Here is a 13,670-nt window from a genome sequence, read left to right as displayed (position 1 = left end):
TATACAGTAGGTGTTCAATAAAAGGCTGCTGTGGGACGTATGTGTACATGAATAACAGGAGGGGAGAGCTAGAAGCCACTGAGCTGACTTCCTTCTTCCAGAGCTGTGCCAGAATGAGAATTAGTGTTTCTTGAGGAGTGACTTGGCTATCAGAGCCCCTGCCAGTCAGGGTACTGATGGCTCTGTGTTCATCATGGTGACGTGCACTGTGGTCTGCTTCCTCTCGTTCCAGCCTGCTGTGCTGCCCTCACTGAGTTGGCCCTCAATGACACCAACGCCCACCAGGTGGTCCAGGTGAGAGCACTGCTTCCCATGTCACATCAACCCACGTTCTGCTGCAGTTTGTACCCCGGGACATAGGTTATATGATTTTAAATGCTTTAATATTTCTTATTTACTTTGTAGAATTCTCTTTTGCATTTCTCTTCTTCCTCCTTTAACTCAGTTGAACACAGAAGGACTGCCATGCGATCAATTGACGTTGTTTCTTCCTATGTTAGGTGATGTCCTTTTCATTTTCCCTTTTTTTTTTTTTTTTAAAAAAAAATGATTTTGCATTGCTTTAAATATGGGCATACAGGATACTCTGAGTTAAGGATAACACTTGTTTTAAGTAAGAATGCATCAGGTTATTCAGTTAAAGCTGATTGAGACACACCAAACAATATTTACTGTCAGTAAGCTGATTTCACAAAGTACAATACAATAATTAATCCATTACACATACAGTTATATGAGTGTGTGTCAATAAGTCAATAAGCAAATATATACACAAATACACTCCACTCTGTGTTCAACCTGGATGTGCATTTTTATTTTGAAAGTTACCTCCTATTTTTGAATTTTAAAGAGGAAACATTTTTGGAACAGGGGGAAGTCAATACCAACATGTCCAACTTCAACTTCAAAATATAAAAAGTCACTAAGGGGTCAGATTAAAGTTCCCAAGGGAAGCTCAGTGAATCCAGGGAAGTTGGTGGAGCAGGGCATTTGGAGTTGGCCGGGTTGGGGTTCAGTTCCTGGCATCATTACTTGCTGGCTTGGCTCCTGGAAAAAATGACTTCACTCAAGTTTTGGTTTTCTCATGTATAATACAGGGACATTATAGAAGAACTTACAGAATAGCTATAAGATTAGTGTTGCAGGTAAAGCTCTTCACAGTTATAAATGCCCATACTTAGTCAAAAATCACCAAATTATATAGCTAGTAGATAACCAAAAACTAGCAATAGGTGAATACTTTTTGTTCATCCCTCCATGTATATGCTTGTATTAGACCAAGTCTAGAAAGATGATAACTGTGTTTTCATAGCTAACTTTTGTTTTCTTTGTAAAAATCTGTTATTCTTGCTTCTTTGATTTTTTTTCTCTTTATTTAAAAGTGTTTTTTTCACTTATACATATTCTTTTCTGATCAACACTCTAAAGGGAAAAATCATAGTTCATAGTTAGGTATTTAAAATTCAAGTTGTAAAGATGGTTGGATCCCTTTATCCTGTCCCTTTTAAATCCCCCCATTCTTTGTTTTGAAAATATGTCAATTACTTAAAATCTAGACATTTTGTAAATCACAATCTCGACTCTTTACAGACAGTTGAACATTTAAGATTGTATTTTTATAGCCTTTTGTTTTTAAAAGTACAGTATCACATTGACATTTTTAGTATTGTTCTCTGATATTTTTTGAAAGTTCTGAAATTATACTAACATTACTTTTTTTAAATATTAAGTTTTGAGAGATTGCTTCTTTAAGCTTTGTATTTCGGTGGCATTGCCAGTGGTCACTGATAACATGACCCTTTTATATCTGCAGGAAAATGGTGTTTATACAATAGCAAAATTAATTTTACCAAACAAGCAAAAGAATGCAGCAAAAACTAATCTGTTACAGGTAAGCAACGTATCTATTGTTTTTAACATCATTATTGGATCTGGGAAAACTTTAATGAAATAATCTATGATTTTTAGGACTTTTAAAGTTAATGCTAGCCCCATTACTGTGAGGAAAAATATCTGATGTCAGAGGCTGGCATGGAAACCAGTAACAGCAAAACAATGTAAAAGGCTTAGCCGTGGTTTCTCTGTGTGGGAGAACTAGAAGGTTTATTTAAGTGTTTCTTTGCTAATGAGTAAGTGCTATTTTTTTTTTTAAATTCATTGCTTATATATCAGAACATAGCAACAGAGGAAAATTATTTGTCAACTTTAAACATGGATCTGAGTCATTAACATTTCATCTTTAAAAAGGAAAGCCTGTAAAAGGGCTTGTGATAGATGAGAAAGACTCACCAAGTGGATAAGAAATACATACTGGTTGGGGCTTCAGTGGCATCTACTACTGCATGGAAGGGCACTGCATGCAGAGGAACAGAAGGAGCAAATCAGGAAATCCCAGGAGCTTAGACAGTGCTTGGGGAAGAGTGGACTACTGAGTACTTGAGATGCAGAATGCCCCAGGAGTTGAGGACTCAATGGTGAGAATAGGGCACATTTATGCAAGGCCCTATGTGCTTTTCTGAAGAGTCCCTGAATGACACAGGAATGATAGAAATCAGATTTAAGGTTAGCCTTTGCAGTAGTTACAGCTCATATTTTTTTTTTCTAGTCATTGAAAAAGGGAGGCCAAGCATGGTGGCATTTGCTTATAACACCAGCAACTCAGGAGGCCGATGCAGGGGGATCACAGGTTCAAGGCCAGCCTCAGCAACTTAGTGAGGACCTATTCAACTTAATGAGAACCTGTTCCAAAATAAAAAAGGCTGGGGACGTAGCTCAGTGGAAAAGTATCCCTGGGTTTGGTCCCCATTATGATAAAAATAAATAAGTAAATAAATAAATAAAATAGGAAGAAAGTAGAATCAACCTCAATGATACATATTTGAGGAGATATGTTTAACTGATTTAAACATGAGCAATGTATACATGTGTTGCCACATCACATGGTACCCCACAGATATGTACAATTTTCATGGTTATGTGAATCAGTAAAAACAAAATAAAAATATTAAAAAAGAAATGCTCCCAACCATCTCATCGAGAAAGATGGCCAAACCCAGCAGAGACCCTGGTGGCATCTGTGTGGCTGGCCTGGAGGGGTTTTTGGAGAGCTGGCAGCGAGAACTCACGGATGTAGGGACTTGATTTTTTCAGTGCACCACAGATGTATGACACTGTCCTGGAAAATACACAAAGTCAAATCCATATTCTGCAGATGTGTTTTGTTAAACCAGAAGAGGGTTTTGGAAATTCCAGCTTTGGAGTTGGTTTCCAGGAGCACGTGTTTCTCCCCTTTCTTACATCCCTACAACCCTCTCCCTGGGTCCTTCAGGTCATTTTTTTGCTGTCCACTTGGCCCCTCAGGGTGGTTTCATTTGACCCCCTGTCTATTCAGATCTGTAATTTTATGAAGCCATCCCAGACCCCCTTGGGCAGCCCCGGTCACTCCAGCGGTGGCCTGTCCCGCAGGTGCACCGCAGGCTGGGGGGCCCTCTCTTTTTTTCTCAGCACTGCAAAATGTCCGATGTTTATTTTTCTTAGTGAAACCCTCGCAGGCCTCTTTCTGAGTGTTCTAGGGAGTTGCTGCTGATTGTTCTATTTGGGGAACGCTTAAGACTCTTTTACTCCAGAGACCAATTTGTCAAGTCTGAGTCCAGTGTGCCTGTGGCTATTTTTATATGTCATCATTTCTAGTGTTTATTTTCTCACAGAAACCATATAAATATTGAGGCATTCGTAGCAGGCTAGAAACAAAATAAACCTCGCGCTCCTGGAAATCTCTGGATGTTTGGTTTTCTCAGCATAGGAACTGTATTTCTCGTCTCTGAGCTCGTTTTGTACTTTTAAGAAAGAAATTATTGGCAACTACTGGGTAAAACAAGACCAGGATCCCTAGAGTAGTGAAACAGCAACACTCTTTAAACAGGAGAAGGGCCCCAGGGTGGGTGGCTTGTTTTCAGTCATAAGCGTGGGCCCTTCACTTGGGCCCCTCTCTCTGGTTTCATTCTGGATAGTTCTGTCCTGACAATGTTGTGATTTGTTGCAATGCCCTTTAAGAATCACATTCCCTTTTTTCTCCCCCTAGTGTTATGCTTTCAGAGCCTTGAGGTTTCTCTTCAGTATGGAAAGAAACAGACCACTCTTTAAAAGGTATGAGCTTGGAGACGTGTAAGCCATCACCAGGTTTAAGAGACTGTTGAACGGGAGTGTTTTCACATGCCTGATTCAGATGCAGCAGTCAGAGAAGCACGGAGCTGTGTGCCAGCCACGGGTCTTCAGATTTCTTAGACCTCAGAGATACCCCTGAGCCACTGTGGGGATATCTCCATGCTGATGATTCATACCAAACAGCCCTGTATCATTGCCACTCCTCTTAATCACGTGTGGCTCTCGTGGTTTTAGGCTTTTTAAAATTAAAGATATTAATATCTTAAACAGATGGCGTAAACAAATATGTACTTGTTCTTGCCCTGTCAGAAATTCTCAAGTTAGTCTGATAATTCCCCCTCCATCGATAGACCAGCCAATCATTTGTCCGGATATCCTCGATAGGATAGGAGCTCATTTGGAGGAGAGGGGGCTGGATGTCTGGGACCTGGGAGGCTGTGCTGGTGAGACCAAAACCCCTGTCTTGGGAGGCAAACACTTGTTACCTACATGTGTGGTCTACATACCATTTATTTAGATGGATTAGCCAGAATCAGGAACCCACATTCTCACTAGAATTTTGTTGATAAGCCGTGAGTTAATGTAGATCAGAAATCATGGCACATTTTTATGTTGCTACTCTATTTCCCCATCCTATTTGCATTTAGAGGAAAAGGAAGTAAAATTAGTTATTTATTATAACTTTCCACTTAACCTTTCCAACAAACCACCCCTTTTAGTGAACATAAAAAACATTTTAAGAAGCCCTTGAAACCAGTGTTTTGGAAACCATGCATAATTTTCTCCATGTTTTTTGTTTTTGTTTTTTTGTTTACTGGTCTTTTTATTTTCATAAAAAAGAATTAAGCTAGTGTTTACCTCCTAGAGTTAATATGAGGGCTGAATCAAATGGCATTCATGAAAGTGCTCAGCACTTAATAAACACCCAATAAATATTACTTTCTAGTATGGTTTATATCTGTACCCCAAATATATTATACAGTATTATGTGTATCATGTTTATTTTTTAAAATTTCTGTAAAATTTTGTAATGTGACATCTGCCCTCTTAATAAAAATTTAAGTGTATAGTCCTGTATTGTTAACTATAAGCATGATGTTGTACAGCAGATCTCTAAATCTTTTCTATGTTTTCTCTTAATCTTTGAATAATACAGCCTATCTAGTGTAATTTTGTGAGATAAGTCGGAGAGTGTTATTCCCTCAACTTTGACAGCCTAAGGAAGTTACGTGTGTTTCACATGGTTAATCTGTGAGTGAGCACATCCAAAAAGGAAGGCCTGACAAACAGTTCCCCCTTTCTGTGTTAAGCTTATGTGTGTGTGTGTGTGTGTTTTCCCTGTAGACTTTTCCCCACCGACTTGTTTGAGATGTTCATTGACATAGGACATTATGTTCGTGACATCAGTGCTTACGGAGAATTGGTATCAAAGTTGAATTTATTAGTGGTGAGTCCCCCAAGTTTTAAATATTTTTGAAAGCTGCTCTGTGGTCAGGATAGAATTTGTCACCGCGACACCCATTTCCTTTTTTTTTTTTTTTTTTTTGGTTAGGAGGATGAACTGAAGCAAATAGCTGAAAATATTGAGAGCATTAATCAAAACAAAGCTCCTTCGAAATACATAGGCAACTATGCGATTTTGGATCATCTTGGAAGTGGAGCCTTTGGCTGTGTGTACAAGGTGACTTTGCCCTTGGGGAACTGCCTTTGTAATATTCCTGATCAAACCAGATGTTACACTTGCATCCCATACCCCTACTTAGTTGGAGTCCTTGTCACTGAAAGACAGTGAAGAAAGACATAGAAAATGAGGATGATTATTTTTGTTAACAGGCAGAGTTAGCTGCGCTGACATCTTAGCTCTCAGCTCTAGCAATTGGCCACTGACTCTAGAAAGACATCATTAACTCGTCCCAGTCCATGACACATTCTCTAAATTTACACCATTACTTCTGCGTTTGTACAGTAAAATCCTGCTGAATGTTGAGACTGGCCCAGAGTAGACCACTTTTGGGGGCTGGGCTTAGTATAAATACATCTAGAGTTTTAAACATTCTATTACTTATTTAGATGACTTGAATAACCATGTGACTTTGTTAAGCTATCCCTTTCTTACCTTTTTTTTCTCCTTTCATATTTTATATTGTTATACTATAAATGCACATAACAGCGGAATTTATTGTTAAATATGTGTACATGCTCATAATATAACAATATAACTTGGCCAATATCATTCCCCAGTATTTTCCCTTTCCATTTCTTCCTCCGCTCCATCTCTTTCTTCCTGGTCTCCCATTTATGAGGTCCCCTCCCCTTTTCTTTTCCTTTTTCATCTCTCGTTTCCAAATATGTGTGGAAACATATGACCTTTGATTTTTCTGAGTTTGGTTTATTTTGCTTAACACGATATTCTCAAGTTCCACTCATTTTCCTGCAAATGATATAATTTATTCTTCTTTATGGCTGAATAAAACTCCATTGTGTATCTACACCACATTTTCTTTATCCATTCATCTATTGATGGATACCTAGGCTAGTTCCACAGTTTGACTATTTTGAATTGGGCTGCTATAAACATGGGGAGGCATGTATCACTGTCGTATGCTGACTTTAATTCTTTAGGATAAATACTGAGGAGAGGTACAGCTGGGTCATATGGTGGTTCCTAGTCTTTAGAAGAACCTCCACATTGATTTCCATAGTGGCTCTACTAATTTACAGTCCCACCAACAGTGCAAAAGTGTTCCTTTTTCTCCATATCCTCTCCAGTATTTATTATGTTTGTATTCTTGCTGGCTACCCATTCTGACTGGCGTGAGATGTCTTTCTTATCTATTCAACTCTCACTTCATTTTTTCCCCCTTCTTTTTAGGTTAGAAAATGTAGTGGTCAAAATCTTTTAGCAATGAAAGAGGTCAATTTACATAACCCGGCATTTGGGAAGGATAAAAAAGATCGAGACAGCAGCGTAAAGAATATTGTTTCTGAATTAACAATCATTAAAGAGCAGGTAAATGTTTTTCTTGTTTCTGAAGATGTTTTCCTTAAATCAGTATCATTGAAATAGAGTTCTTGTGCTATTCTCCTCTGTGCTGGTCATGAACTTGGTCTGTGATATAATGAACCAGGAGGCAGTGATGTTGTCACCAACTTTTCTCCTAAGGCTTGACACCCAACCATAGAAACACTTTCTGGAGTTTACATCAGGATGCAAAACAACTGGGCCTGTGGCACAAAGGCTGTCACATGGGAGAGAAATCCTTCTCTCTTTGTTATAAGCATAGCCAGTCCCACTCATTCAATTGTGGAGTATTTGGTGACCTAGTTGCACTCATAGGAATATGACCAAGAGTTCCCTGTCAAGTTATTGTCAAGTCAAATCATTTTGCTTATTCAATCTAAAATGTGAATTTTCAGGATGGGTTATTTGTTTATTTATTGGCATGAACAGAATAATCTGATATAATTTAATAGCTCAATTAACTATCATTATGGAGGTTTGGGAAGAAAGAATAAACCTATCAGAAGAGAAATGGGATTTCTTTATGTGATACAAGGAGACATGTGTTTCTTTTTTCAGACTCCTTATTTGCACATTCATTACAGACACTGCATTTGTAACTCCTGTGGAGAGTTACCAGCTCCTCTGCTCTTTATTCTCTGTTGTATTTGTGTAGCGTCTGCTCTGGAACATAAAGAATATCATAAATATGGTCTTTAGTCACTGAAATCTGCATTTTACATCAAGTTGTAAACTAGAATAAGTTTTATCATTAATAGCATATTTTATAGTTGAATTTTATTTGGTAATAGATTCGAACTAAAAAGTTGACGATTTTCTCAGAATTAGGATAATCTAGCCTTCCATGGTGTGCTATTTTATTGTAGCACGAGGCTAGAACATGGCTTTTGACCCAGGCAGATATAATATCTTAATCCGATGCAAATCTAGACAGAATCCTTTCCAATGAGTTAGATCCAAAGGATAGTTCTGGTTGTGTGCCTGGTCCCATATTGTTTAAAAGCCGCTGGCTACTTGCTAGCTGATACAACAGATGATTTATTTTAGTACATTTTCTAAAACAAGAAAGCACTGGGAGGGATCTGTGTGGACTTCAAGGTCTCTCAAAATTGTACAGTAGCCTTCTCACTAGAGGATCAAACCAGTGGAAAAGGTAATAGTCTTGAGATCTTAAGGAGGAGGCAGTGGCAGAAAGAAGCAGCAGAAATGGGACTGAAATAGGAGACTGTATCTGTTAAGATAAAGATTAAACTGCAGTAACTCAGAGGCTCCAAAATTCAGGGGATTAAGATGAAGAGGACTCACAATACAACGGGTTTTTTTCTCTTTCATGTGACAGCCCCAAAGTGAATAGACCATGTTGTTAATATTCTCTGCTTTGCGCAGTCATCTGAGGACTCTGCAGCCTCTGGGGTATGGTCTTGACCTGCGTGGTTGAAGCTGCTATACGTGTGCCCAAGGTGGGGTAGAGGAAGAGCATGGAGCTCAGACACAGGGCACACACTAGTGAGAACTGAGTGATAGGCTAACTGGGGTTGCAGGAGAGGTTGAGAGACACTGTTGACTGGGAAGCCATGTCCAGCTGCAACTCACTTGCAGTGGAGTGGGGCAGTAGGTTGATGGTGGACAGTTAGCAGTCTCACCCTCAAAAAGGCATGCAGGAAGGTCAGAAAGAGGTGCAAACCATTCCCATATAATGGGAACCCTTCTGAGAGAAGACAACTTTCTATTTACCTGGAAACAAATTTCAAATAAAAAGACTGCAAAACTTTTAGTATTCTCATAGAAAATGGTCTTTCATTTAATTTTTAAAAAGTAGAATTTCCATTCACACTCTTCAGCCAACTCACTTCAAGGAGAAATTGCATAGGCCACTTTTTAAAAATAATAAGGATGAATTTATTCAGTCCTACTGTAATAGTGGTCAAACAGTCACAATGGAGGACACAGACTGAAGCCAATTCTGACTTTAACAAGGACAGTTGGGGATTATAGCCAACCGGCAGGTGAGGAGGTCATTGGATAGAAAATGACGAAAAGGAACTTGGCATTTAAGGGTGTCAAGGGCAGGGGATTGGGTACATGATTGAATATCCAGGACAGAGGGATTCTTGATAAACTGGCTTAGCAGGGTTCTTGCTAAAACAGAGCAGGGCCTAGCCAGGAAGAGAGTTCAAAGGAGCCTGACTCTAGTTTGATTAAGGATCGAGATTTGCAAACTATTATTATGATTTAAACTTAGGTCACTTAGGTTATTTCATACTAGTCATCTTAGAGAACATAGAAAGACACAGTTCAAGTACACACAATCGATGTATATAAATACTTGGGTAGTGGATAAAGGTAAAGAGCAATATATATTTATATTCAACATAAATGTCTTCATTTCAGTTTTTCTCCTTTATGCAGTCTATGTGTGGTGTTGGCCCAGGGAGTACAGTATGAATTTTAAGTTTCCTTCTAGTTTTTTTTAAATTCTTTCTTTTAATTAAGTTAGGTAATAAAGCAGCTCTCAGTTTTGTTTGTAGAGCTATACAGGAGATTGATATTATCAGATTAACTTTGTATGCAACAAATTTTTAAAAATCATGAAAATCTCAAGTGGCATCTTTAAATGCTTAGTTTTATAAATAAATATAAATATAATAATTTCTTTGTGAAATCAAACTAAATAGTCTAAAGAAAAGTTTGTGTTTTAAAGTGGTATAATAAATGTTTGTTATTTATTTTCTTATAGCTTTATCATCCCAATATTGTACGTTATTACAAAACATTTCTGGAAAGTAAGTATGAGTTTTTGTGGTATTTCTACTTAATGAAACATCTGTGTTAATTACACATTTTTATATTGGAATGTCACAAAACAAACTCTCCCAACCATTTTTTTTTTTTTTACTTTATTGCCACTAATATGACACTGGATGACCTGATGATAGCTATAAAATACTTAGCTCCGTACAGGGAAAGGTACTACATTAACAAACCAAAATGATCATTACTGCCATTTTTATACCCCAAAAAGCACTTAAGTATCAGATGGTGATTATGTAAAATCAATAGCAGTTTGTGTATGAATCAGATGACATTTTCCACCCCCCAAATAAATGGGAGTGAAAATTTATTGGAGTGATTTCTTTTGCATGAAGTTCAAGTAAGTGCCACCAGGTGGCAATGGAGCATTGGCGATTCCACAGGCAGCCAGGCTCTGCAAGTAGAAGGGCACAAATCCAAACTCCCTCACTTGTTTTATTAAAAAATAAGACTGCTGGTTGAAATAATAGAAGTATTGATGAAACTTAATGATCTGTGACACATATAAAATTTCAAGATAAATCTCCACTTGAAGAAAGATTTAAAGAAGTCCAAGGCAACATTTTTTTTTAGGCTTTCTCACCACCTTTTTATCAATGTTATTGTTATTTAAGAAAATAACAACGTCTTTTGTGTACTTTGGCATTTGTTATGAATTTAACTATCTTCCTCCCTGAGATTACTCAGAAGAGCTCAGTGCTGAAACCTCAAACCTCTGCCTCCTTCTTAGCTATTAGTTCTTTCTCTCTCTCTCTCTCTCTCTCTCTCTCTCTCTCTTTCAGTACCCAGGATTGAACCCCAGGAAGCTCAGCCACTGAGCCAAATCCTCAGTCCTTTTTTATATTTTATTTAGGGATAGGTCTCACTAATTTGCTTAGTGCCTTATTAAGTTACTGAGGCCGGCTTTGAACTCATGATCCTCCTGCCTCTGCCTCCTGAGCTGTTGGGATTATAGGCGTGCGCCATTGTGCCTGGCACCATTAGTTCTTGATATTGGAGTAACTGCCCATAATTTAGCACATACTCGCTCAAAAAGAGATGAAGGTTGGCTTCTGCTTTGTACTAAACTGACACAACTTGTCTTATTATATAAAGAAAATAAAACTCGGAAGATTCGGAAGATGTCGGCGAGGGGAGTGCATTGCCCCCGTGTGCTGCTTCACTGTGTGGGAGTATGACAAGTCAGGACGGCTAAAGGCTATCTTGTTAGGAATTTCCAGCAATAGTGGGGTGCTCCGGAACCTGGAGGAAGGATTTCCATCGCACGAGGATCGGCTAAGGGGACTCAAACACGAGAGGTTTGTCGCACGGAGGGTAACACTGCTTATTCAGCAAATCGCCCCGCGGCTAGAGTCTGCAGCGCGCGCTGGGAAACGAGGAGACAGCGACGCAGGGATACAGCGCTGCAGTTTCTGCCAGCTGTGCAAGCACCGTACTCAGGGCTGAATTCTGGGTTCGAGACGGGGGAAGGAAGCGGTCCATCTCGGTTCTCCACACCGGTCAGACCACAGAGGAGGCCAGCAGCCACCATGTTGGAAAGCTGACGTCACCATCCCTGTTTTCGACTGACCGCAGCTCATTCAGCCATAGAACAGGTAATTTCAGGCTGGCATTCGCCTGCGGCTTGCAGACAGATTGCTAGGGTTCAGTGCCTGGGGGCTTCTTAGAACCTGATCTTATCGGAGCGAACACCGAGCGCGGGGCAGCCGAGTTCCGGCTCCCAGAACCGCCCTGGCCCAGGGCTGCGGAGCCTGCGGAGGCTGCTTCTTGGACCCTGCTCCTATCAGAGCATACACCAAGCACTAAGCGGCCGAATTCTGGCTCCCGGAACTGAGCCCGCGGGGACTGCTTCTTGGAGCCTACTCTTATAGGAGCTTACACCGAGCACGGAGCGGCCGAGTTCCGGCTCCCAGAACTTCCCTGGCCCGGGGCTAGGAGCCCGCGGAAACTGCTTCTCGGTCTGGGTCCTGCTGAGGGCCGGTCAGGACTCACCCGTTGCTTTGGTTGCCCGGCAAGGGGAACGAAATGCTGCCATTCGCATAGGATACCAACATGGCAGAGATCTGATGTCATCAGAAAGCGGCGGAGGAGAGAACTTCATCAATACCAGCGGCAACATAAACAGTTGGTCTCCTGGTAGGGGGAGTGAGGCACAGACACCCGAGTCTCTTCAATTTGTCGTCGAGCCAGAGGGGAGGAGCCGGGCCGCCGCCAGCGCCCGGAGCAGGCCCAGCGGCTCGCCAGCGTGGTGACCGTGTGACCGCAATTGGAGAGGGGGCGGAGCGGAGCCGCCACCCGCACCCGCAAGGTGGGCAGACCCGCGACCCAGTGGTACATGGGCGTGGTAGGAGGGGCAGGGCAGAGCCGCCGTTCGCACTTGCAAGGTAAACAGACCTGTGACAGCCTGGCGGGTCAGGCCCAGTGGCCTGCCAGTGTGGTACACACGTCACCCCAACTGGAGTAGGGGCAGAGCAGATCCTTCTCCCACGCCCGGATCAGGCCCTGCTGGTGTGGTGGCCACGTGACCCCAATTGGAGTGGGGGCACAGCGGAACCGCCACCCGTGCCTGCAGGGTGAGCAGACCTGTGACCAACCTGCAGATCAGGCCCAGGGGTCCGCAGGCGTGGTAGGAGGGGCAGGGCAGATCCGCCACCCGCGCCTCCAAGGTAGGCAGACCTGCAACAGACCGGCGGATCAGGCCCAGGAGCCTGCCGGCGTGGTACAAACACCACCCTAATTGGAGTAGGGGCAGAGCAGAGTCGACGCCCGTGCCAGGAACAGGCCCAGCGTCCTGCAAGCGGGGTAGTCACGACACCCCAATTGGAGTAGGGGCAGAGCAGAGCCTCCACCCGTGCCCGAAAGGTGGGCAGATCTGCGACCAACCAGCGGGACAGGCCCAGTGGCCTGCCGGTACGACAGACACGTCACCCCATTTGGAGTAGGGGCAGAGTAGAGCCGCCGTCCGCGCCTGCAGGGTAGGCAAACCTGCAACCGACCGGCGGATCAGGCCCGGTGGCCTGCTGGCGTGGTACACTCGTCACCCCAATTGGAGTAGGGGCAGAACAGAGCCACCGCCAGCGCCCAGAACAGGCCCAGTGACCTGCCGGCGTGGTAGCCACGACACCGCAATTGGAATAAGGAGAGAGCAGAGCCGCCGCCCGCACCTGCAGGAAAGATACGCAAGCAGTATGAAAAGACAAGGAAAGAAAGGACCACAAGCAATGCAGGTCAACGCAACTTTAGAAGAGGTAACAGCTGCAGCAGATGGAATGTCAGATAAAGAATTCAGGATATACATGCTTCAGATGATCTGGAGTATCAAGGAAGACATTAAACAGCAAAATCAGACAATGAAAGATCACCTCGACAATGAATTACACAAACAAATCCAGGAAGCAAAGGATCAACTATACAGGGAGATAGAGGTTATAAAAAACAAACAAACAGAAATCCTAGAAATGCAGGAAGCAATAAACCAACTTAAAAACTCAATGGAGAATACTACCAGCAGAGTAGAACACTTAGAAGATAGAACATCAGACAATGAAGACAAAGTATTTCAACTGGAAAAGAACATAGACAGCTCAGCAAGACTGTTAAGAAACCATGAGCAGAACATCCAAGAAATATGGGATAACATTAAGAGACCAAACTTAAGAGTCATTGGGATACA

General features: G+C 41.8%; 1 protein-coding gene across 5 annotated transcripts in view; it reads left to right on the top strand.

The window, feature by feature from the left end:
- Positions 1 to 13,670, top strand: part of Nek10 (NIMA related kinase 10) — a 226,862-nt gene that overhangs the window by 57,046 nt on the left and 156,146 nt on the right. For all 5 annotated transcript variants that reach the window (XM_046437346.2, XM_046437345.2, XM_046437347.2 and 2 more), the window contains 7 exons: positions 233 to 294; positions 1,814 to 1,891; positions 4,082 to 4,146; positions 5,509 to 5,611; positions 5,717 to 5,845; positions 7,037 to 7,174; positions 9,924 to 9,969. In XM_046437346.2, the coding sequence (XP_046293302.1) occupies positions 233 to 294; positions 1,814 to 1,891; positions 4,082 to 4,146; positions 5,509 to 5,611; positions 5,717 to 5,845; positions 7,037 to 7,174; positions 9,924 to 9,969 (621 nt within the window). The remainder of the gene's footprint in view (positions 1 to 232; positions 295 to 1,813; positions 1,892 to 4,081; positions 4,147 to 5,508; positions 5,612 to 5,716; positions 5,846 to 7,036; positions 7,175 to 9,923; positions 9,970 to 13,670) is intronic.

The sequence above is a fragment of the Marmota monax genome, unplaced genomic scaffold (assembly GCF_021218885.2).
Source record: "Marmota monax isolate L192 unplaced genomic scaffold, Marmota_monax_Labrador192_F-V1.1 WCK01_AAM20220418_F8-fsc00021, whole genome shotgun sequence".
Classification (NCBI taxonomy): Eukaryota; Metazoa; Chordata; class Mammalia; order Rodentia; family Sciuridae; genus Marmota; species Marmota monax.
The sequence above is the reverse complement of the archived record's forward strand: the minus strand, read 5'-3'. Positions and strand labels throughout refer to the sequence as shown.